The sequence below is a fragment of the Cygnus olor genome, chromosome 19 (assembly GCF_009769625.2).
Source record: "Cygnus olor isolate bCygOlo1 chromosome 19, bCygOlo1.pri.v2, whole genome shotgun sequence".
Classification (NCBI taxonomy): domain Eukaryota; kingdom Metazoa; phylum Chordata; class Aves; order Anseriformes; family Anatidae; genus Cygnus; species Cygnus olor.
Window position 1 is genome coordinate 7587830 of NC_049187.1, and position 25169 is coordinate 7612998.

At 46.4% G+C, this 25169-nt stretch overlaps 1 protein-coding gene and 2 long non-coding RNA genes across 5 annotated transcripts; 2 read left to right on the top strand and 1 right to left on the bottom strand.

Moving 5' to 3' along the window:
• Window positions 1-428: 428 nt before the first annotated feature.
• LOC121057435 lies at window positions 429-12077 on the bottom strand. 2 transcript variants are annotated; one of them, XR_005813790.1, is made up of 4 exons: window positions 11961-12077; window positions 11282-11476; window positions 9561-9678; window positions 429-1788 (listed from the first exon to the last, which is right to left on the bottom strand). It is a non-coding gene; the product is annotated as an uncharacterized LOC121057435 (long non-coding RNA). The 2 variants fall into 2 exon arrangements; XR_005813789.1 differs by lacking the exon at window positions 429-1788 and having other exon boundaries at window positions 8301-9678.
• On the top strand, window positions 2911-15244 carry GFI1B (growth factor independent 1B transcriptional repressor). 2 transcript variants are annotated; one of them, XM_040531629.1, is made up of 7 exons: window positions 2911-3293; window positions 8524-8652; window positions 10333-10479; window positions 11040-11302; window positions 11569-11706; window positions 12172-12337; window positions 12778-15244. In XM_040531629.1, the coding sequence occupies exons 2-7, from the start codon at window positions 8538-8540 to the stop codon at window positions 12954-12956; spliced, it is 1008 nt and encodes a 335-aa protein (XP_040387563.1). In that variant the 5' UTR covers window positions 2911-3293; window positions 8524-8537; the 3' UTR covers window positions 12957-15244. The 2 variants fall into 2 exon arrangements, with proteins under 2 accessions (XP_040387563.1, XP_040387564.1); XM_040531630.1 differs by lacking the exon at window positions 2911-3293 and having other exon boundaries at window positions 8301-8652.
• A 3088-nt stretch (window positions 15245-18332) lies between these two features.
• Window positions 18333-24993, top strand: LOC121057434. The gene is made up of 2 exons (XR_005813788.1): window positions 18333-19155; window positions 23248-24993. It is a non-coding gene; the product is annotated as an uncharacterized LOC121057434 (long non-coding RNA).
• The last annotated feature ends 176 nt before the right edge of the window (window positions 24994-25169 follow it).

Here is a 25169-nt window from a genome sequence, read left to right on the forward strand (position 1 = left end):
GCCACAGAAAAGACTGGAAATTAGGATGAGTTTCAGAAAAGAACTGAAAGCAATTAGTCGTGTTATTTTAGTGTGACAATTACTATAACATTAAAATTGACAGAGAAAACATGGATGCTGCAGGAGGGGATTGCTGCTAGATTTTAAAGGGAGGACGACAGCATCAGAATGGGCATGATGTGTTATAATTAACCTGTTTACTCTTACTGAGTTATGCATTTAATAATCTATTTACTTAGGATGCACTAGAGCACAGGACATGTAATAAGAACTCACAGCAATACACAAGATTAAATTGTCCTCAGTGGCAAGCTGAACTAGCTGTACATCCACCATGGCCCATGTGGGTCAGGAACAGCACAAGCTTCTGTGAATCCAAGGAAGCCCTCTGTGGCTCGCCTCTTTGTCTGCTGACCCTGAAACAAGAAGAGAATACAAGAAAAATTCTATCAATACAAATATAAAATATGACTGACCACATGGGGCCTGCTGAAAGGTCCTTCTAGCCTAAAATGCATCCCCAACACACTTTTATTTTTCCTTCCAGCTTGTATAAATCACCTTTTGCTATTGATTTATTGAAGAGGAGAGGTGTTAAATTTAACAGGAGCCACAAACAGAAATTTAGGGAAGAGTAAGATCACAACACACCAAGGTGACAGCTTCCCTGACTGTGTTCCTGTCCTGTAACTATTTGGTGCATAGGAACTCCTCAAATAAAACAAAGGAAGAGAGGATGAATGATTGCTGAACCAGTTATAACAGTGTTCCCATCTCTCTTCAGGCATTCTAGTGTAGTGATAATAGTCATGGAGTATCTGTGCCCATTATCTCAGGGATCAATTTGTATGAAACAGATATGGTACAGATTTTTTTTTTATTTGTTTGTTTTTCAGTTGTTCTATGCATAGATTACTGAAACTAGGAGATGTGGCCATCCTCCTTCTCCAAATGACTGTGCCCAGTGCTCTTTGGAGCACCTCTTAAGTCAGATAGCTGGTGAAGTTTTACTGAATATGCTATTAGATTTTTTTTGTGTGTGTGTGTGTAACTAGTCTTTTGTAGGATTTTTTGGTGGCTGACTTGGTTTTACCATCTCTTGTTTAAGAGACGCTTTCTGCAGCCAATTGTACTTTATGTCAACGGGAAGTCTGTGCTCAAGGTGCTGGCAGAAGCCAGCTCCAACATTTCATAAAATAACATCTCAGTCCTTTCAGCAGCTTGTCGTTTTCCTGTTTTGTTTAATTCCTGTAACTGTCTTCACATGAAACCCTGAAGCTGCAATGTACATCTTGGTTTTCTGTTACAATGCTTGTCTTTTGTAGCGGGAAATGTAATCCTTCAAATGCCTGTGTTTAAGAGGATGCAAATCAGCTTGCTAGCACAATACTTTGGGAACGTTTCTTTCATGCAAAACAGCTAGATAAATAAGGAGGGGAAGAGGGAAAGGAAAAAGGGATTGTTCCATAAACAGAAAGAATTAATTATGCTCAGTAAATGACAGATGGGTGAAGATTAAAATCTGAATCTTTCTCAATTTGGGTGAAATCTACACTCCTATCTTCGAGTTGCATCAAAACCCATTGCACAGCCTGTCCGGTGCCGTGGGGCAATGCGGTGTCCGCGCAGGGCGCGATGACAAGAACTGTGACTTGTGGCAGTCCCAGCAGAGAGCGCTAAGGCCCCCGCTGCCTGCTCACAGCCAGACACCAAATACCTCTGCAATGAATCCCAAGTGTCTCTGGACCACATCTGCTCCATCAGGGGAACGCCACTCTGCAGCCGATCCTGTTGCACGGCAGAAAAAAAAAGTTATTGTTTCCTGGTGCTTTCACCACGCTGTGCTACAGAAGGAAAAACGACCACACGGAATCCTAGCATAGTGCAACCAATTGTGGAAAACAGTGAAATACATCTGAAGGCTTACAATGAACAGAAAAACCCCATGACATAAAGGCAATTGTCTGACAGCAAAGTCCGAGTACTTGGCAGCTGGGTGTGTGCTTGTATATATAAACCTCTCAGAAGGCATCTTTGCTGTTCAAACCACGCACAGACTGGGCTGTCAGTGCAGGAGGGGATAACCAAGGGCACATACAGCATGTCAGTATGCACTTGCACAGTCGGGAAACTGTTGAAAATCAGAAAATAGGTGAAATCAAGGAATTACATTTTATCCCCCAAGCCTTTGGGAAGACCAGCTCTCCTTGTTTGTCTCCAAACAGGAGTTGTGTCCATGCATTCTCCAAAGAAAATCACTGCTCTTCAGCTCCTGTTCTAACCTCTACTGGAGAATTACCAGGTGATATGAGAAAAGACACTGCCTCTGCTTTGCTCTCCCTTTTTCACCCTACCTTTACAGGGAAGTTTGGCAGTCAGTTATTTCGTACTTGCAAACCCATTTTCAAACCCTTTCTGAAAGCAAGCAATAGAAGAACAAATTCTTATTATTGCTCTTGAGTTGAAGAGCTTTTTGCAAAGATCCTTTTTAATGAGCTTTCTTAAGTCTATATTTATATCCTATATACAGCTGTATATATAGAGAGCAGTGCTTAAAAAATGTATGAATTGCGCACACGTACAGGAAAATGAAGGGTTATTAACACACATCTTTTTCAGTTCTTACTGTGAAAGCTCTTATTCCTTTTTCCTTGGAAATTGGAGAGAGAAAAGATCCTTTCTAGTATATAATAACTTTGTGCATATGTGCTATATGGTTTTGTTTATGAGACTGAAGTACGTGAGTGTGTGTATGCGAGACAGATGGTGTGTCTGTTTGTGAAAGATATGATGTGTGGATAAATGTGTAAAAATATAGATTTCTTAAAAGCTTTAAAAAAAAAAAAAGAAAAGAAAAAGAACAAATGCCTGCTTGATACATAATTTCCCTGTGTCATGCTCATTGTCAATATGACAGAAGAGTGTTCCTGCAGAAAGCAAAGCTGCCCCAGAAAGTTAAGGGTGCTGCCCCTAGGGTTTAGAGCTGGGCATCGTGAATTCTCTTCAAGTTTTCAAAGTCCTGGAAAGTTTTGATAAGCAAATACTTTCTGGGCTCTGCTTCTCTATTGGCTGTTTCTTCACCGCCAGATTTTGACACAAATAATCTGATTGAAAAATCAGGGAGGGGAACAGGGGCAAAAAAACAGAGAGAAAAAAGGAGAAGTATCTATTTCAGCAGACAGCAACTAAGTGAAAAAGTGGAAGAAGGAGTCCAGAGAGAAGACAACCTTTCGCTGGGGGCTTGTCTGGGGAGATTTCGAGGCGAATCCAGTAAAGCAAAGTCCCCTAAACAGGTGATTTATTTATTCTTTTAAACGCTTTAAATTTCAATGTGTAACTCATTTCTCTGATGTGTTTTATACTCTTTTTCTTATTCTTTTCTTCTGTTTGCAAATATGTAACATATTTCCCTGTGTAAGTCACTTGTACTGAGCATTTATGATAATGGTTTATGTATATCAAACAGGTCAAGCTTTTAAAAATTATATGCCATATACTTGCTTCACCTTCCCACATGCGAAAATGATAATAGTAGAATAAAATAGAAAAGATGTGTCAATGGTCTCAGACACCTGCATCCCAGCAAGCTACATGCAGCAGGCAGTTTCCAGATGTAGACTTTTGTACCTAAGCATTGAGGACATGCTGTATTTTTCCTTTTAATTGCTCTTGAACAGAGCCAAACCTATAAATTCAGAAAACAGAGCATCTCTGCTGCCATCAATTAATTTATGCCAATTTTCCTAGATGAGAATTCAGTCTCTCCTGTTGAGGATTTTTGCTTCAAACCTATCTTTTATTTATGTTATCTCTCCATCCTTTCTAAGTATATGCTGATTAGCGTAACAAAAATTTTAGCATATGCAATTAGATATTTATAGGCATACCTCCTATACTACCAGGCTGGTTCAATACATTAAGCAGGAAAACAAACAGTTTACAAGTTCCCAAAGTAAGCGCATGTATACATTAAAGGGAAATTGTGCTGTACAAGTTGTTCTATCCAGGGAAGCTTAAGGCAGTTTGCTAAAGCTAGCGGCGTTCCCAACATCACCAGGAGCTAGAGGAGGTTTCTAAAGAACAAATGCTGCAATTGTATTCTAAACATTTTTTCTAGGTAATAAAAGATGCACAAGCATTTCCATTCCACTTCTTTAACAAAATTTTCACCGTAACTTCCAAGCCTTGGCATAATGTCCATTTGCCCAGTCTTACCACAAGAATGAATAATGTTCGATGCATTTTTCCACTAAAAAGCCACATTCAAATTACTTGCCCCAAGTACATTGAATTTTACAAGCATGGACTAGTGGAGACATGATTCATTTTGTTGTGAAGAACTGAAATTATTTTTAAATATGATTTAAATTTAAAGAGTAAGGAGTCCACAAAACCTCTTATTTTATTTGGGCTCTTAAAAATTCCGTACATGGGATATGTTTTATTTTGTGCTTTTTACTTCAAAAATATAGTCTTCCGACAGACACACTATTCTTTATTTTTGGTAGCTTCAGTTTTGCCAGAAAGAGCAGAAAAAACAATATTAAAGATTAAAAATAAATTAAGCAGTAGGAGGGAAATAAGCCTCTTTTAGTCTAAAACTCTGTACACTCATCAGCTTACCTGAAGCCACATATCAACTTAAATTTAAAAATTAAGTATTTCCTCTGAGTGCAGTGGGGAAAAGGGTTTCATCTCTACAATTAACCTTGTCAATTTGAAAACTGGAATACTCGAATTTAGAAGGGCTTACAGAAAAATGAGTCAGCTTTAGAATGGAACTTGTGTTGCATATTGGGTTCTTGATTCAGCATGGCACAATCCTGCAAGAACCTGTTCCCAAATACAGTATTTTGTATTATGAATTGTCTCACTGAAGGAACCGCTGACAGAACAGCCCCGTAACCTAATATAGAGAGAATACTGATTTCTTCTAAATTGTATCAAAGAGCCCAATCCTGTGTTTTGGGGTTCTGTGAGCTGCCATGCTCTGATACCGGATTCAGGGCTTCAGGAGATACATAGGACCATGACATTAGGATCCTGAAGACAGAAACCACCCCATTAAAAACAAACAAACAAACAAAAAACACTCTTGATTTGGATGCTCACCAGAGAGCATCACTGGGGATGAAGAAACTTTGAATTAGAACACAGAAGGGGAATACACTGGTGCTGGGTGCATTTTCAAATCTGTCTGGTAATCTGGCATCTGTAGCTGGTAAAAACAAGCTCTTCTCAGATGCTTCAAGTTAGGTACCCAAAATAATGAAGCAGGTTTTTTTTCCCCTGGGTTCTTTCAGCTATCTTTTCCTCGGAGCAGATTACTACAACATTATTATACAGCTACAGGAATGGCAAAGAAATAAGAGTGTCAGTTCCAGCTGGCTATTGATATTATATTCTGTACTGAATCCATGAAATGCCACGCTCTTGTGTTTTGGGACGACACTCTTGCCCAGGCAATGAACTCCATTGTGCAGTTGCCAGACCAGGTGCCACAAGGGCTGGCAAGAACAGATTCCATAAAAAAAAAAAAAAAAAAGTGCAACTTTTAGCAAAAGGTTGAAGCTAAATTCTGTTGGAAGCTTCGGTGATTGTTTAAGCCGTAGCAGGGGCTGCTGTCCATAGCACTGCTGTCCCTGTGAAATACAGTTAGCTGCTGGTAGCAGCTGATCACTTGCTACTGATACCGTTGAGTTTCAAGGACGAAGTATTTTTTTCCATCCCAATCTGTGCTTCTAGCTTTCTTCTAACTCGGTTGTGTGAATCAAAGAGTCCAATGCAGTTGTTAATTAACTATGCTTTGGCACCCAGTTCCTGTTTTCTCTGTGAAATGGGGTGGGGGAAGGTAACTTCCTTTTGCAACGTTCAGTAGTGCATTAAAGATCATGTTGCTCTGCAGAGGCCCTTATCAGCAGTCAAGATACTGGCCCAAATTTGACTTTTACATATGCTGGAGCAAACACATCCAGAAAAATCCCATTGATTCTTACGCAGCTACTTCCAACTAGCATGACAAGAGAAGCTGTGTTTAGCACCTTCATGTACTTAGTCCATGGGTACTACAGTAAAACACTGCAAGGTTGCTTATGCCACCCACCTCCAGTCCTCAAATTTATCTGGTGAATGCCTCAGGGTCCTCCGGCTGGCGGGCAGGGACAACAGCTCTTCCAGGAGGCCGTGTAGTGTGCGTGCTTTCCTCGTGCATTCAGTTACCTGCTGCCAGAGCCTCTTCCTCCACTGTGTAGGAAGCCCAGGGAAGTTAACTGGTTAAGTCAGGCAGACAAATCAGATGTCTAAAGCTTGGTGGTATGAATACTCTCCATTGTGGGCACAGTCCTGCCCACCGCGTGGGAAAATCCCTTTGACATGAGTGGAAATCCCATGTAGAAAGGGCTTGTGGCAGGACTTTAATCTGGGGCACGTCTACGCTGCCAAGTGGAGCTCCACGCACAGATGTCCCACCTGGTACCGAGCCCCTCCTGTCGTGCCCTCTGAGCTGAGCACTTCTGCTAGGATGGGAGGCTACCGGCTGGGCAGGGCACGTTGCTGCAAGGGCTATGGCCATCACTGAACACTTCTGTGTTCGCACCGAGCTGAGCGCTTCTGTGTGCACAGGATGGGCAGAGATGCACTTTATGATACTTAGGAGGAACTCTGTCAGAGTTACAGGAAAGTAAATACAGCGTTGGACTTCAGCATCCCTTCTCTCTAGTGCATGCTTGTGGTTCCTTCTCAGTACTGCTTTGTCCTCTTGCTAAAATTAAATTAACACATCCACTCTTGGCTTCTGTTTTCTCATATTCATCTCAAGTCACACATACGTTTCTTGGAAATAGATAAAAACAGGTGAGTCATTGCAGAAGAAAAAATGGCTGAAGTCATATATGAAAGTGGGAATCCTGGACTAGATTTATATAGCCAACTAGAGCTGTAATGGGATTTCTGAAGGCGCTGGGGCTGGTGAGCACCTGGCTCCCACCAACAGCAATGTGCTCAGCAACCTACCTGTCCACAGCAGGCTTTGCTGTGTGAATTCCCCTCCTGTACACGTACCTGTAGCCGCAGGCACCATCATAAATCTGGCCCTCAAAGCTTGAAGTGAACCACCACTGAGCTATGTAATTATATTTAGCATACAGGGGCAAGGGCAGGTACTTCTGAACCCTAAGGAGCAGCCAGAGCAGACCTTTTCCATCGCTGGCTGTTTGGGATTCCAGGAGCCCACGCTGCTCTGTCCCGACTTAAGTAGACACCTCACATCATTCCTACTTAACAGGAGCAAACGCTGTTCTTTTTTAGTAAATAAATACGCAACATTACAACTGATCCCAGGAAAAATAAATAAATAAATAAATAACAATGCACTTGCCCACTAGTAGAGAGCAAGGACTTGCTGCTAACTTTTCATATGAAATATAGCAAGATTTGCTTTTAGTGCTACTATCTTGAACAGTTACAAGGGAAAATGCAAATACATATGCAAATAGTGCACCAGCTGATATTGCCACGCACAGCATCGAGCCTGTTGTCGTGCTGGCTGCACGAGAACAGTTATTAGCCATGGGGAGCGGGCACAGGGCGGGCTGGGTTCTGGGCAGTAAAGATAACAGATACATTGCAAGAGAATTTTGTATGATTAAATTTCAGCATTTTATGCTTGTCGTTTCAACGGTCTATGATATTTGAGTCAGATCCAAAAGGTAACCTCTCGCACCCAACACTTCTGCTCTGCCTCTGCTTGACTGGTGTTTGCCAGCCACAACACAAAACATTCAAGCTATGGCCAACAAGAAGGAAACCCACCACACGTTAAGGCTGTGGGGATTTTCCATTGCATCTTTCCTATTCTCCATGGTTTTACTGTAATTATTATTTGGACGGCAATTTCGCAGAGGAGCCAATGTCACGGGTGGGACTGCACTGCTCTGGGTGCAAGGACCCTTTCTGAAACGGGCGGTCTCCAACCAGCAGTCCCTACCACGGGGGACAATCTCAGAGAAGCAGAGCAGAGAACTGCATGAGAGAGATTCTGGGTTCTCGTCTGTCCCTGCCACAGAAACGTTTTTGGTCTGTAACACAGCACTCGGTTTAAGCATGCCACCATTTCTTCACCTCTATCTTCACAGACAGCAGTAATCCTTTGCCTCAGCCTAGGGGTGGATTGTGAAGGATATTTTTTTACAGAGCATAATGTGATCTGCAATCCCACCTTCAATCCGCGCTCCCATCTCTACCTTAGCAGCAGAAACTTATCTGGCAGTAAGTTATTCTGCTCAGCCCCCCCACAGCTAGGTGTTTTCCCCAAAGTTAAGACCCGTCAAGTGCCTAAGCCCAAGCAACCACTCCCCTCTCTTCAGCTGGGTGGGGGGACCGTGGAGATGAACTATCTGGCTCCCCAGCAGAAGGGTTTTTAATTCTCATCACTGCTGCGTACTGAGCTGACGTGCTGTGGGAACAGGCAAGAAACTACCCCACAAACCAGAGATTTACCTGCTGTCATTCCGTGTTTCTGCCCAGGCAGTGAATGGAAAATGCCACGTTCCTTTTTGGTGAAGAGCAAAAAGGCTCATACCTACCACCAGCACCGCTTTGTGGAAGATGATCTGCCTATATTCACATGGGATCCAATCTCCTCTGCCTTCACTGGTGAGTCGATAGAGCCACTGGGCTCATAAGAATACACCGGGGCAAATAAATAATTGAGTAGGCAACCTAAGGGAGTAGGATGAATGAGCTAAAGAATAACTAAGGGCTTCCACACAGGGATGGCAGTCTAAATACTAGGTTATCCCCCACCGTGCGCCCTCTTTCTCTAGGACAAATCCACGCTGTTGCACTGAAAACAAATTTAGATCCTCCCTTTGTTTCTTGCCGGGGTGCTGCTTTTGTGATTCCAGAGACAGTGCAGCGAGACTCCCCTGCACTGGCGTGCTTTGGGCAGATGCAAGCATTGGAAACCCTAAATGAGCACAAGGTTTCTGATGGCCAGTTCTCCACCTACGTGGAAATTACACTGGGAATCCTGCCTTGCTCTCTGTTCTTGCTGCAGTTGTTGATTCCCACCTCCCTTGGGGGGAGGTCAGAGATACCAGATTGCTGCGAGGAGTTGGTCACATCTGGAAGGATGTCCTACCTCAGGCAATTAGCAGTTGGGAAAAGAGCTTCTGCTTGGCTGGCATTCTACAAACTCACAGCTCTGCCACCTCGATCTCTAACCTGCTGTGTTCACTGTCCACATACTCTATGTACATCTTCTCTACCTCAGTGTGCTACCACCTCTTCCTCATGATTTGCAAGGAAGGTTGCAGCTAGAGCGAGAAGATACTAGTGATACCCTAACACTGTGAAAGAAGTCCTACAGCTTGCCCATGAAAGGCTGGCTGCTACGTACCAGATCAATACAAACCAACGGTGTTTCTGCCTGTGTCTGCTGTCCTCCCCCTGTCTGTTCATGCTCTCCCAGAGCCAACTGTGCAATAGCAGGGCTAGGACAATTATTTTCTTCCTCCAGGCACCATTCAAATTTTCTTTATTCAAATCTAGGATCAACTTACCCTTTGTTCTGGCCCTGGCTATGGAACTAGAGTCCAGCCCTATGACAAGTTTGATTACAGAAATGAGGTGGCAACCCAGTTCCAATTCCATCATCCTTTGGCCATCTGTAGTGTTTATCTGCAGCACAAGAGGGGTTGGACAAACAGATGGATGCTGTCGTTCGGCAGCCCAGTCCCACCTTCAGCAGAAAGGCAGCACATGTATTGGACCTCTTTTTAAAATTCTTACTATAAAGTCTACTTCTAACAAGTGCTGGTTGGTCTCTTAAGGGCTGGGACAGGCATGGAGAAATGTGAGCATGGGCAGGAGGAGACTGGGCTCCGTGGGCACCTCCCCTCTCTGCTTCCCTGCTTGGCTGTCCATAAATTCAGGTTAACAATACTCAACTCTCTGATGGGAGCAGTGGGGAGGTTAATAAGTTAGTGATTGTTAGTTACCCTCATAAATGAGAATGGTTTTAAATAAGGAAATTATTCTTACAATGTGGCCTTCTAGGGTTAATTTGCTGTAGTTATATAGGGCATCAAGTGCTCTATTATTTCTTCCTGTCCTCCTCTGCCTTGCCTCTCTTATGCTGCTTGGAATTTCCCTTTGTCGGCAGTGGGCAGACCTTGATTGCCACGCTGATTGCACCGCTCTGCACTGATTCAGGGAACTGAGCGTGGACTCACGTATCCGAGCGTGAGTTCACAGATAAGTACACAGACCACCTTACCAGGCTCTCCTCTTACGGGGTGGGATAAACTAACCGTGACACTACTGTGATTACAGCCATAGGAGACAAGACAGCAGAGGATGGCAAAAAACAGGACCTAGAATGCGTGGTTCCAAAACAAGAAAAGGACCCTTCTGAACCAAAAGAAGAAAGTGTCCCCGTCCAGCACCCGAGCAGGATGCTGCCAGGACCTTCAGCTCAAGGTCTGCTCCCCAGGGTCAGAATTGCAAAAGAGGTCTGGGCTAGATCGGTTGGCTTATGAGGCCCCTGTGACTGGGTCCAGATTTTCAGTAAATGGCAGCTCTTATTTTGACCCCATTGGTCAAACTTGTCCCAGGCAGAGCTCATTGAGAGCTTTCTGTATTTCCCCTTACACTTCTGGTTTAGATCAGCATCTCCCTGAAGCGTAAGGCTACGATTCCCAGTGAGCGAGCCTCTGCATCTCAAGGACTGGTGTAGCTGTGTGATATGGTCGAGACTGGTGTCCATATGATACCTGTTCAAAAGCCACATGAAGTAGGGCTAGTAAGGGGGTTAATATTGCCTTAGCATCCCCTCTCCCCTAAAATTTCCTCAGACTGAAATCAGTCTAAATATGAAATTTGTATGGGGATCAGGGTTTGAGTCAAAGAACAAGAAGTTTGCAACTCCCAAGGTCACTGGATAGAGGCAAGGTATCTGGGGAGCTTTTTTTTTATTTTACTGGTATCCCGCTGCAGGCATTGACATGACACTCACTTCTCCCTCTGCTTTACAAACTCAGAGATGACCATCCCAGGTCTGCAGATCAAAGACTGCACTACCCCGACCAGCACCCCCACCTTCTACAAAACCGGCTTTTCTTGGGACGCTTTCCATTTGCCATACAGCTATCGACAGATGTCTTCCACCATGCAGTCAGCCCTCCTGGAGCACCCAGTCAGCCTGTACGGCAGCCACCTCCTGCCAAGCCCCGAGCCCCCTCTGGATTACAGCATGCATTACTCCTCCGACATGGAGACCTACCACTGTGTGAAGTGCAACAAGGTGCGTCACGGAGGAGGGAACCTCGGGGATGATGAGGGTTGGGAGTAGTTTTCATCAAATATATCACAGATTCAGTGGCTTGCCTCAAGGTGCAATGCATGTGGCTTGTAATAGGTGCCCATTCATTCTCCTGGCTGAGGATGAGGGTGCTAGGAATTATGCAGTTTACATGGCCTACAAAAGGAAAGAATCAAAGAGAAGGAATTGAAATCAAAGATGGAGGCAAAGCTGCCTCCTGGAAAAATCACTGACATTTTGTTTTTCAGGTATTCTCCACTCCCCATGGCCTGGAGGTCCATGTACGAAGGTCTCATAGTGGGACCCGGCCCTTTGCTTGCGAAGTATGTGGCAAAACCTTCGGGCACGCTGTAAGCCTGGAGCAGCACACCAATATTCACTCCCAGGTGGGTAGCGTGGTTCCAGAGAACCAGCTCTCCAGAGCTCACGAGTGCTGGGACCTTCGCTGTTGTTTCATTATCAGGGAAGTGACTTTCCTAGGTTACAAACGGGATGGCTTTCCTGCAGCACCCAGTGGCAACGCTAGGAGCTCTGAAAACCACAGATCATAGCTCTCTTATCTCGCAAATCTCAGACTGTCCTTGAAAATGTCTCAGATTGGGAGGGGAGGATGGTTGCTACTGCTTCTCAGGTGCCTCACCTTCTCTAAAGGGTGCAGGAGTCTGGATCACAAGACGCAAGCCATTTCCATAAGTAACCCTCCTTTCTTCCTCTTCATATTAGCACATCAGTCTGTGAGCTGGGGAGATTTGCTTATCAAATCTACTATAGTCAATGATTTAACAGTCCTCAAGCTCTGTCACATGTTATGCAGTTACCAACTGACACCCCATGATTTTCTTCCTTACCAGGAAAGAAGTTTTGAATGCAAGATGTGTGGGAAGACATTCAAGCGTTCCTCTACCCTCTCCACGCACCTGCTGATCCATTCAGACACGCGGCCCTACCCCTGCCAGTACTGCGGCAAGCGCTTCCACCAGAAGTCCGACATGAAGAAACACACTTACATCCACACCGGTGAGAAACAAAATGTTCCCAATAAGCAGATGCAAACTGGAGTCCATCAGGTCCCTGCACACACACAGTTCCCAGACACAGAGAAGCTGTGCTGGGGATGTGTGTCCAGAGGCACTAGGAAGTCGATATTTGCTGTCAGATGAAGGTCTGAGCATCCCTAAGATGCACGTCCTCCTCTGTGTGACAAGGAGGTGGCTGTTGTCCAGCCTCTGGTCCACAGAATGGTCACATGCAGCCCTGGATGTGGGCCACGCAGCTGGGGAGGACTGCCTCTGGTTCTTCTCACCCTCTGCTGCTGGAGGAGAGTGCAGACACATTAGTGGGACAGCCAGGCTGACAGCACTGGTGCCTAAGCACAGCCAGTCAGGCCTGAGTCTGCTGAAAGCCATTTCTTTCCACCGTCTGCTAATGTCTTTCTTACCATCTTCTCTGCCCTGCAGGGGAGAAGCCCCACAAATGCCAGGTATGTGGCAAAGCCTTCAGCCAGAGCTCGAACCTTATCACCCACAGCCGCAAGCACACCGGCTTCAAGCCCTTCAGCTGCGAGCTCTGTGCCAAGGGCTTCCAACGCAAGGTGGACCTACGGAGGCACCGGGAGACCCAGCACAGTCTGAAGTGAGGGATGGCTCCAGGTCTCTGCTAGAGATCCCGCTGCCAGCGCCTGCTCCACAGCAGAAGATCCTCCCCAGCACCTCCATCCAGCATGGGGCTGCCCACCTCATTAAGCTCGTACAGCTTCCCGCATCGCTCTGGAGACTAACGAAGTCGCGTCGTTGGCTTTGGTGTCCTGGCACCCCAGGGCCTTGTACAGCCTGGTAGGCGACAAAGGAACTCGTGGGAGCTCTCACTTTTTAGTTACAGCAGGTACCAGGCCAGAGCTGACATCACCTGCTCAAGTGTAAATCCAGAGGAATTCTTTAAAGGTTGCTGTTACTCCGGATTTACACCGTGAGCAGAAGTCAGTTTGGACCAGCAATGAGGTGGGAACTCCTGGACTAGTGGCAGCAACAATCTGTGCCAAGCTGGTGCCGTAACCATGTTCTGCTCTGATGGTTAGCAAGATAAGGCTGGGGCATGCAAATAGACTGCATTCAGTGAGCTGTGCTCAACGTGGACAGGGCTTCTGCAGAGACTTGCCCAGGTCATAAATTTTGGCAACAGACATCTAAAATCATTTTCTTTCAGCAGAGCATTTACTGTGATCAAGTGACAAATGAACTGTGTTGTATTTTTAACTTGGAGTGGGAGGAAAATAATGAAAAAACTGTTCCTATCCTTATAGCTAATAACAGGGGACTCTGAATGTATCTTACATCCACACCCTACAGCAAAGATCCAGGGGTTAGAGGCAACCTGGAGAGCTCCGAGAAGAGCCAGGCCACAGCACTAGGCATAAACTAATAAGCCCTGCATCTCACTACCACGCAAGAAAGACTGGCTGCTCTCGGAATCCAGGCTGGTGTGTCCCACAATATTTCACTGTATGCTGGACTTACTGAATTAGATTTTTCCTGAGCAATCCCGTGTCACTGCGTGGTTGGAAATGACCCTTGGGTACTGGTGTCAAGGACCAGAGAGGTATGCTTTCCTGCCCCTCTTAAAGGAGGAAGCAGCCTAGCCCATACACATTGGCATAATCTGAATACCTTACAAATGTTACACAAACAGCAGTGGTACTTCCTTCTTCATCCAGGTCTAGAGGTTGAAGTAAAGCACTGGAACAGGGAAAGAGCTAGCTCCCCTCTAACCTCTGCTACGTTCTCAGTATATAACTTAGGGTAAGTCACTGCACTGCTCTGACTTACTTCTCCACCCCTCTTGGTGATGGAGTCATTCACTCAGGTTTGTAAAGTCCCTTGAGTTCTTGAGAGGAAGGACAAAGTATTATTACAGCATTAAAAAGAAGTGCTTTCAGTTACGTGGGGCATTGTAGCAGCGCACAGACCACCCCATAACGACGTCCCTGAACACATGGCATCGTGCAATGACACCTGTGGGAAACGGCCTAGAGAAATACCTATTTCATTGCAAATGCTTATCAAGGGAGGCTGCCATCGTGGGCAGAAGAAGAAACAGTCCAAGTGGAAAAGTCATTCATTGTCAGGAGAAAAAAGGCCTCATCCTGCCCTCAGTTACACTGCTGTAAATCCAAAGCCATTCTCCTAAGATCTAAAATGTACTCGCCCCTGTTTTTTGCTGTGCCTAAGCTGTTCATCATTAATATGCATGCTGGAAACTCAAAACAGCGTCTGTACTCCTGGCTTGTCCTTGCACACTGTAAATATATATTTATACTTATTCTAATGTATATTTTTATTGCAATACACCAGACAGTTACAACACGTACAGGCCTGCTGGGATTTATCTGATAAATCTGTTCCTTCTCAGTAACTGAGCTAACACGGGGTATTTTGTGTTAAAAAACATTCATTTCAAGAAAGTCTCGTACTCAGCTCTGGGGATGCCGACAGTGGGGGTAGAGTGGAAAAGAAGGGGCACAGTACAGCACTGCCCTCGTGGTCAGTTCCTGCCCCAGGGCTCCGACACAAGAGGAAATCAGGATGGAAACCCACATGCAGAACAGCTCAAAGCCCAGGAGCAAAGGACATCGCCTCAGAGGCGGATACGTGCAGAGCCCCACACAGGCAGCAGGGCAGCTCTGCAGAGCAACAGGGAGCTGCTACAGCCACACCAGGTGACAGGGGACAGTATTATCAGAGCCCCTCTGTTAAAGCTGAGCTGTCCTGCACGGGGTTGTGCCAGAACCTGGCCAGGGCACAGACTCCAAGGGAGGAACCGGTCCCAGGTCCTGACTCTGACACCAGACACACACGAGCACTCACACATGTACATATGCACAAGCCTTGGACAAGGTAAAGGCATTTCAGCTTATTAAAACCACTGCCAATAATACAAACTGTGTTTATTATTTCCCTTATCCTCCTCGAATCTGCAAATAGAAATATTTAAAGAGCGTGTCAGCATCTGAGCTGCTTGGTAGCTAATACCCTCCAGCCCCAAAACATGCAGGCACACGGGCACATACTTCCCTGTCTGTGTCCCGGGGACAGCAGGTGTTCCTGACTCATTGGAAGCTCCTCGGGTTTGGAGGGAAGTGCTGGCACAAACCGATCAGCACCATGGCGAGATTGCCTGTTACACCGCTCATAAAAACAAATCGGACAGCTGCTTCCTCTGAGCCTGCTGAACAGGGGTTACTCTATCCATCACATTTCCATCCCTATCTTTGATTTCCATGAGACGGAGGAGTCGCAGCCTTGAACCGGTGTCTGGGATATTATATCCTAAGGTTGCGTGTCTACAGCTGGCTTCTCCCTCCTAACAAAGAGCAGCTCACCCCAGCCCTGTCGCTCATTTCCCTGGGCTCTGGGGCAGGCGGGGAAGGCAGCTGCTTTCGCTGCTCTCCTGGTTACTGAGAGCAAAGATCACCGAGGGGCGCTCAGGGCGGAGGAGGCAGTGCCAGCCTTACCCTTACACATCCCCAGGAGACACAAGGGTTGCTTTAGCTGGCCGGGCAGCGAGTAAAGAAGCACACGGGGGTGACCACGGGCAGTGTGCTGCTGCAGAGCCACACTCAGGGAAACGTACCCGCAGCCGAAGCTGGCAGAGGCGGCCAGGCTGGCCCACTCCCTCCGGCTCTGCGAGTGTATCTCCAGAAACACAGGCTGTGGAAAAGGGCCAGCTGGCAAAGGCACTCACGAGACAAAAAACAAGAGTCAGAAGGTGACTTGAGCAGGGAGAAAGAGAAGAGGGAATTAATTTGTAGTTTTGCAATAAAAGTTTCTTCGCAGAGAGTAACAAGGTGCCACATTGAGGCCACCAGCTAACACCAGCTGCCTCCTTTCTCCCTGAGCACCATGTACTGAAAGGAACAACGGGTGCCAACAGCCCAGAGGAGAACCCTAAGGGGCTGAGGAGCTCTGGTTTGCCTGCAGTCCCTGACCAGGGAGAGCCATTGGATGAGGATGAGGCTGGAGGGACCCCAGCTTGGGTTTTCCCTGCACGCTGCTCTTTGCAAAGAGCCCGTCCCAACCTGCCCAGCGGTGGGAGATCAGGAAGATGCAGGTGAGAGACCCCAAGGAACAGCCCTGGTGAAGCCAGCACTACAAGCACAGCAGTGCACCCCAACAGCCTGCTCACAACGGGCTTCCCAACCTGCTGCCTGGTGTTTGGGACCCCAATCCTGGGTGGGAAGGAAGGCCCCAGGCCTGTTCTGGAGCCAGCAGCTGTGCTCTGCACAGTTCCCCAGGCTTTCATCTGCATTGTCTGAAGCTCTGGAAGTGCACGTGAAGGAGTAAGGAAACAGATCTGGCCTTACCCGAGCCATACCACAGGAGCATGGGGTCAGCCCAGAGCTCAGCACCAGAGCCAGACACGGGGCCAGGCTGCTGCTGGCGTAGGGCACAGCAAAAGGCCTCGCTTTGCCTCAAACCTCATCTGACCCTTGGAGCTACTGAATCCACACAACAGGCACACCTGAAGATGCTCAGCACCAGTCAGGATCAGGCCATTGGTGTCACCAACTCCAAACACACCTGGCTTTGTTCTCCAAACATGCAAATTCTGCCCAGTTCTGAAAATAACCCCTTTCCCACCATCTTGCCTTGCATCAAAAAACATTCGGGTCAGTCAATGAAGGAAACAGATAACAAAAAGCAAAATCTCAACTAATCTTTGGGACTGAAGAAAGAGCTGATTGTTTTTGCCTCTCTCCGAGCCCGCCCTAGACCCTGCAGTTCCCTCGTCCTCTTCACACCTTCACTCCTTTATTGCCAGGGAAAGAAAATCCTGGTCTCTGGGCTGTTTTGTTTAGCAAATGAAGGACATGCAAAGCAATCCCCCCAGGCAGCTGTCAGAAAGAGAGGTGTGCCTCTGTCTTCCAGACAGCCTTCAGGCTGTGAGAGCAGCAGCCTAGAAGCACTGTGATCAAGGGTGGATTGAGGTCTGGACACAAGATGCGTCTTTTCCTGATGAAGCCAGCCACAGGACACCTGCAGGAAGTGAAGGTGTGCTCCTAGCTAGCACAACATCATACCAGAGCTTATCTGCAGGCTGTATTAACCTACACAGGAGTGAAGTCCTAGAGAGGGCAAAACTCTGAAGGTTTCACGTGTGCTGGCAATGGTTAGCAGGTCTAAAAGCAACTGAGGGGAAGGACAGAGGAATTTAGCTCCAGTTGGGTATGGGTTGCATTGGATAAGAAATTATTTGCTGAGCCTGCTTGTGTCCCATCCTAGACTTCACAAGAAAGTGTTTTCAGTGGAAAAAGAAAGAAACAAGCAGAGTCCTTACTCCTCACAGCAGGCCATTCCCCAGCACTGCAGAGCCTGTGGCAGGTGAAAGGGGGACACGGTGGGCGCACCCGGCTGGCGGCAGGTCTGTGCTAACCCATAAACACGGCACACAAGTGGAAACCTGAAAGCATCAGACAGTCTTCCAGTAGGAGCTGCATAAGCACGTTTCCTCGCACAGGACAAACATTCCTGCCTGCAGTTCGAGGGCCTGGCCTGGGAAGGGATAGGGAACTTGACCTGCAAAGCTGCTACAGGAAAACAGAAAAATACTCCATGAACTTTTTTTTTTTTTTTTTAAATCGGTTCTGCTTGTAAAGCAGAGATGTTTTTCCACTTTTGCCCTAGAGTAGCATGTCCATACAGGGGAGACAACTGAAAACAGCCACAGCAGTTATTCAACGATGGTTAAATCAGTCAGTTGCCTCTGTGGTGGATGAGACCTATGAAAACACAGATCTGTGCAGCAGCTCCTGAACTAGCACGTTTCACCTAACGGTCACCATGGGCACACACTGGTCTTTTAGTTACAACCCTGAACCGAGACTCAAGATCTGCCCCACATTTCCTGCACGACCTCGGGCAAGACATTAGCTCTGGATTTGTGAAGTTGCTCAGCACCCTGTGAAGCTCACAGAAAACTTTACCCCATCTGTGAAAGCTGGATAATTCCTCCTCTCCCTTTTATTTCACTTGTTTATTTCAACGGTAAGATAGTCAGGGACAGGACTGCCCCTCCTTATCTTTTACATACAGTGCCTTGCACAATGGAGCCTTGATCTCAGCTGCAAACTAAGTGCTACTGTGATACCAATAACGAATGATAGAAACTTAATTTGGCAAAGCAACCCAATTCTGTAGCTAGCTTAGAAAGAAAACATCGAAGCATGCACAGCAAGAACCCCAAATTAAAACCACTAAAACCCCAAATGAGCAGAGAAAAGGGGCGAGCAAAGACACAGAAAGGATAAATCAGATGCAAGTAGCATTTCCACCAGCGAATAACATCCCAAGGAGAGAGACAGAGCTGGATATCAATGTTACGAACATCCTACGTGACACCCACACTTTAGCAACACCGCCTAAGTACAAGCCTTTTTCAATCTGGCCTTGGGCTGATTGTGACCTGGTGGCCCAAGGGTGATCTTTGGTCACCTCACCAGACAGCAAGACAAGCAGAGAGCAAAGAGTCCCCAGAAATGGGGAAATCTGAGGCCGGGGAGGAGTTGAGCATGCACTGGGCTCAGCTTTGGTCTGATAAGTTTATCAAGCACTGCCGGCTGCTAACTGTCAGCCGGCGAAGTGGGCCTGTTAGGGAGGAGGAACAGCTCCCAGGGCAAGATAGGACAGCCCAGGCCTTATCGGAGAGCCTGAGCCAAAGAGGGAACTGGAGAGCGAGCACTTTCCAACCACTTCATCTGAACAGCAGACAGATTGGCAGGAAAGGCCTGTCAGCCCTTCGCTTCTGCCACCCCGACAACAAGCCCTGGCCCATGCGAATAACCGGTAAGTGCAGCATGGAAATTGCCAACGTGAACACAGAGGCCTGAGGGAATGGGCAGGGGAAGGTTTTCCTAGAAACATTGCCCAAAGGGGAAAGTCAGATTTACAGCCAGCAATTCAGATGCTTACTGAACAAACCGCTCCTCCGGACAGCATTTCCCCAGCAGGACGACTCCAGCACTTCAGACCAACACCACACCAAGTTTTGGTGTGCAGATAAACGCTTTTTTTTACCCTTTACTGTTTTATGAAAAATAGTTTAAAAAGCATCAAGTGAATGGAAGAAAAATCTGGCCATCCCCTTCCATGTGTTAGAAGTATGGGCCAGCAAATACCCCCTTCACTTTTACTCCAGGGAAGCAATAACCAAATCTACACAGCCAAAGATCACAGCACAGGCTCCCCCCATTTGGAGGAGCTCCCTTGGACAAGCACAGCCTGTGCAAGCTCCCTGCATGCACTCCTCAGCCATGACAGGGAGGGTAAAAGAAGATTCCTGAACAGCACATCCTCTGCTTGGTTTCCTGCTACAGATGTGCCCCGCAGGATAAAAACGGTGTAAGACCGTCAGCTTAGACACACTGCACTCCTCCAGTCTGCCCAACCGTACTGCAGCGAGGTCGCTGCTCCCTTAGCACAGACCCCACAACAGCAGTCATCCCCTATCAGGCTCACCTTGGGGTCTCGGACTGGGTTCAGACAGGTGACTTGGGTCCTGCTTACAGCAGGGAATGGTGCTGAGAGCTGGCTCAAGTGCAAGCCCTGAGCCTGCAGGATGGGTTCACACTTGGCTGCCTGCGACAAGTGCTGTCCCAAGCCCTCCATGACAGACAAGGAAATGTTCTGCAGCAGCAGCATAGGCCAGGACATCCGCTGTGCAAGGTAGTTTACTCAAAGGCTCCCTTTCTGGCAAGTAAGATCTATAGGGGGTGATTTGTCTCAGTCCTATTTTAGATGCATGTTTTAGGAGAAGTCATGTCTTTAATGCACCTACTTCTCCCACCGATCAGAAAGGGAACCTAGCATATGTAGACATCTGAAGTTACATGAGATGAGTCACACTCATGTGGTTTCTGCACCACTCTCAGGCCACGTTTCTCACAGCTCTTTCTGCTCCAGCCCATAACCTGCTGTTCTCCAAGCCATCAGCCACCTCTAAACCATTTCAGTCCGCTGTGCACCAAGGGCTCCCAACTAAGCTCTGAGTGCAACATCCACACCCAGCAGCAGCCGATGCACTTCTCAGGCTCGAGGCTTTCTCATCAAGAAAGATGAGTTTAAAAAAAAAAAAAAAAAAACATCTACCATTGATTCTGCTTTCTCTTTGAATAATTTTAAAGCAATGGGACTTTATCTTACATCCCAGGCTCTTCTATATTAGGAACTTTGGTGGGATTTTCAGCAGTGGCTAAGTCCGCTGGTTTTTCTCTTTATAAAATAGAAGTTATCTCTTGCTTCAGTTGGGGAAGGGGAAGTCAGATGATGGAGCATTCCTGTTCTTAAGAAGACCCCATCCTGAGATTGTGGACATGGTGAACCCATGCGTCACTCAGACATCCCTGCCCCAGCGCCTTATTTAGATCCAGCCTGTAAATCAATCAGGCTCAATGGACACCCAGGGGCCAGAGCACCTGGAAGAGAGTTCAGAAACTGGAAGTGCATTTTTTGCTATTGTAGCATCATGAAGAGAGCTAAATACGAGACTCAAACAAAAAGGACTGTTCTCCTGCCTTTGCTGTTACCAGCTGATCTAAGCCAGTCACTGTCCCTCTCTCTGTCTCAGGTTTCCCATCTGAGAAACGATGATAACACGGACATACTGAGATCTACAGATAAGAGCAAGGTAGAATTGCCGCACATGCACAATAATCTTACACTGGAGCAGGATCCAGCATTATGAGAAATCTCACAGAAAATGCACAAAGCAAGGTCCTTGCATTGTGATCATCTTTAAAAATATTTGCCCAAATTTGAGTAGTATATTTGATGCAGAACTAGAAGTGGAACTTAGGTTGCCTGGACTTCCAGTCTTGTTTCATGAAATTATACTTCAATTATGCTACATAATGTCATAACAGTGTTGTTATGAGACTCAAATACTTATGACAGTTCACATTAAATACCACATTCTTCCTAAAGATTTCAAATTGCTCCACAAAGATGGAAACATCTTATCCTCATTTTACAGACAAGGAAACCAAGAGCTAGGGAGAGATAAAGCGACTAACCCAAAGCCATACAGAGAATGAGCTAAAGAGTTAAGAAATAAACCAAGTCATTTTAGCTCCAGCTCTTATTTTATTGGCAGGAGGCAAAATTCAGACCTGTTGTGATGTAAACAGCTGCATAATTCACATCACCAGTTATACTGGTGGAATTTGGTACACCCTCTATGAATAATCAGGTACACGAACATCTTGGAGCCCTGGCCCATCTTTGCTCACACTAGACCATGCAAACCTAGAAGCAGCCACTAGCTATCATGACCTATTTTAAGCCACATCCCTGCGTTTCTTAGTTTTTAATACATTAAAAAAAATGTGTTCCCACTGAAGTGGGCACAACATACACCAGTTGGCAGGGTTTAGCCCCCTGGTCTGCAAACCCTCGCACAGCATCATTAGAAGTTTCTTCACAGAAGATGCAGCACAGCCCCTGTGGCTGTCAGAATCAGTTTATTTAGTGTCCCAAAAATAAGTTATTGGCACTACCTCCCTGCCCCCACTTCCTCGGTCCTGAAGTCCCCAGCAATCTTAGCTCAGAAGGGAATGTGACTCAGGCCTTCAACTGAAGGGTTGTCATCTGCAAGCCATTAAGACTGGATGTGGCCGTGGTTTTATCATTGGCCACCAGCTGCCTCTAGAACTCTTGCCTCCTCCCCAATGATTCAGCAAATCTTCTCTGAGGAGAAAAACAAGCATAGAAGCGAACAAATCACAATGTCAGATTACAAAGATGAGCAGGGAAAAGCTGCGGCTCAAAGGAGGGAGATAAAAGCCGGTGAAGCTGCACGACACAAGGACTGAAGGGCCTTGCAAAGACTTTTTTCCGGAGAGTGGCAATAGAAGTCTGAAAAATACAGTTGTAATTTGGAGTCTTTACACCTTAAAACATTGCTGACTGAAGAGTACATAATGTGGAAGGAAATGAAGCATATTCTCCCCTCTGTTATCTGGGCATTGCACGGGGCTGATATGGATTTTTACTGGTACAACTGAGCTGAGAAGTCCATTCTGGTTTATACTGGAACAAAGTTCCACCAAGCAGACTATTTTCAGAAGGAGTTTCTGCGCACCATAACCAACTTTTTCAATGGCTCAGAAGCCCATTTGCAGGCACTTTAAACGTTACTGTTCCTGAAATAAAAGGGTTCTAAGATATGTCAGGTGGTATCTAAGGCATGAAAAAAAGCAATTAGAAATAATCTTTAAACTTCTGACAGTTTTGGCCACCATATTTTATATGCTATAGCTCTTTTGCACAATTATTTTATTTCCTGCTAGAAGCTTTTGAGGTGGAACACAGCACCAACTTAACAGCTCATGGTACAGCGCATGAACAATAGAAAACGAAGAAATTTCAGCTGGTTGGTAGATAGATGTAATATCTCCTGTAATGGCATTCCACCCAGACACTCCAGTAAAAGTCCATCATTCCAAAAATGATGTGAAATCCTAATGAAAACAGAAGTGTTTGCAATTTACAGGGTACTCATGTCACGTTTTGGGAGTGTTTCAACCCAGTGGGTCCTCCAATATCCGTACCACAGAGATGCATCCTTCCACTAGATTAAATGCAACGACAATAAGTATAAAAGGAAAGAGGAGCTCAAGAGCCGCGTGTAGGTGTACTGGAGATGGATAAACTTCGGTTTCAATTGCTTTTACACTCTTCCTGATTTACCACATTGAAACAGCACAGAGATTAACATTTCAATACTGAAGTACAACTACAGAGGACTAACTTACATTGCTATGGGCTTTTATGTTCTTCATGTATGTTTATATATCCACCTCACTGTTAAGTTACAGCTCACAAAGCCTACTGAAACCACACGTTACCCTGCAACCTTCAAAAATACATCATTTGTAACAGATACATACTACTTCAAAGGGTTGTACCATGGCTCACCAGGACGACAGCTGGCAAGGTAAGGATGGAGCAACACGAAACCTTAAGGAAAGTAACTATGAAGAACTGGAGTGCCTCAGACCCAGTCACCCACCCAGGGCTGCCAACACTTCCCAGAGGACTTGAACAGATATGTGGAAAAGCACAGAGTAGGAATGAAAGCAGAACAAAGCACTCCTTACCCCTTTTCCAAGGGCTACTAGAGGGAACAGGGCATTAGTGTAGTTACTTACAGTGCCCAGCTGCTCTTGCCTATGAAAGGTGAAGGAAGCACTCACAGCACAACACAGAGGAAATTAGTGAAAAATGGAAGGCTGAATGGGTAGCAAACCTCAGGCCAGGAGGCTTCTGCAGATACCAAAACACATGAAGAAAAAAACAAAAACTGCTATAGCAATCCCAAAGTATTTTATTCCTGGTGGACAGCATTTTCTTTCTCACTCTATCCAATGTTTCAGGCTCTATAAACATTGACTGCCTCCAAACCTCACACAAAGAACTAACACCACCAAAGCCATACACAAAGGACACCCTGTTGGTCCCCTTTTAAAGCATTTCCCTTTGCAGTGCTGCCACCTGCTCTCACAGGGTTAGGGGGTTTCCTCTCAAGTCTAACAATAATCAGGTGTATTCCTTAAAGCTTGACTGTCAGGGTCAAGGGAATTAGATGTTTATTAAGCCTGATGACTGCAGAGAACTGAAAATGTGGTGCCACTGCACCCTGCAGGCTGAAAACAGAGCATCCATTTATTTATTTATTTATTTATTTATTTTTGATCATGGTTTCTAAGCCAGGCCATCACTTTTGGGAGGGAGGCTGGCTAAGGACTCTGGGGCATTTGGGTCTAGCAGCTCTGCTTCTGCCCCATACCAGAGCAACAAACAATTCTATCGCCTACACTGCTGGGATGAGCAGGAAAACCAGCAGCAGCTGGGACACAAACGCACACAAACACACGCCACCAACTCCCCAGCTGGAGCTGCCCCACACACTGTAGGTGCTGCTCGTGGGGTACCCGGGGATGGGGAGCACAGTGGGACAAGGGGAAGTTTGGCTCTGTGGGGCCAGGAGTGCAGCCCCGGCCCTGGGGAAGGGTTGGTGGCTGCACGTGCCCCTCATGTGCTGCTGGTGTTGGATGGTGCCCACAGTGCGAAGCTGCCTGGCACCAAAGTCCAGGGGAGATGTGCTGTCAGGGCCCAGTGCTGAAGGAGACCTTCACCTGCTGAAGCTGCTGCCTTGTTCTGCTTTATCCCTCTTGATCTGGTACAACAGACAGGCATGCTTGGGAAGGGGATTGCAAGAGAGGGGATCTGGTGATCTGGGGAAGATACTACATCCCCATGGACATGACATGCGGTGTAGGTTGCATGAGCATGTCTTTCTGCCTGCTTCCAGGGGGCTGCAGCTGAGTGCAGAGTATGTTGAGTCAATGCCATGTGTCCTGTGACCACATTCACCGGGCCTGTGCCCTGCTGGCCCCTGGTTACTTTTGCCAGGAGAACAATCTGCAAGGTCTCCCACAAGAAACATCTTTCGATTTCTCACTGTAGTCCTTCATTAACACTTAGCAAAGCAAACTTATCTTAATACCTGTGTTTCCATTTTACTTTGTCAATGTCCTCTACTGATACCCAGTAACTCCAGGAGAGCAGAGGCAGAGCAGGAAGCCTGTTGTGCAGCAAATACACTTTTCTGCAAATTAGTGATCAACTGCTTGAGGGGTTTCTCTCACATAGTACGGGGGATCTCCTTGAACAGGCAACTAGAGGTATTTTGGCCGCTTGTTTTTAAAACCTGAAATTTCCTTTCCTCAGCGGTGTGTCCTTTATAGTTACCAGTACGCTCCCTGGGGAGCTGGGGACAAAGTAAGACCCATTGCTTACAC

What these genes read in the sequence shown, in the direction of transcription:
- GFI1B (XM_040531629.1), top strand. Translation starts at nt 8,538, where the DNA reads ATGCCACGTTCCTTTTTGGTGAAGAGCAAAAAGGCTCATACCTACCAC. An exon ending in AATCTCCTCTGCCTTCACTG is followed by an intron (nt 8,653 to 10,332) that starts GTGAGTCGATAG and finishes CTGTGATTACAG; the next exon opens with CCATAGGAGACAAGACAGCA. An exon ending in ACACCAATATTCACTCCCAG is followed by an intron (nt 11,707 to 12,171) that starts GTGGGTAGCGTG and finishes CTTCCTTACCAG; the next exon opens with GAAAGAAGTTTTGAATGCAA.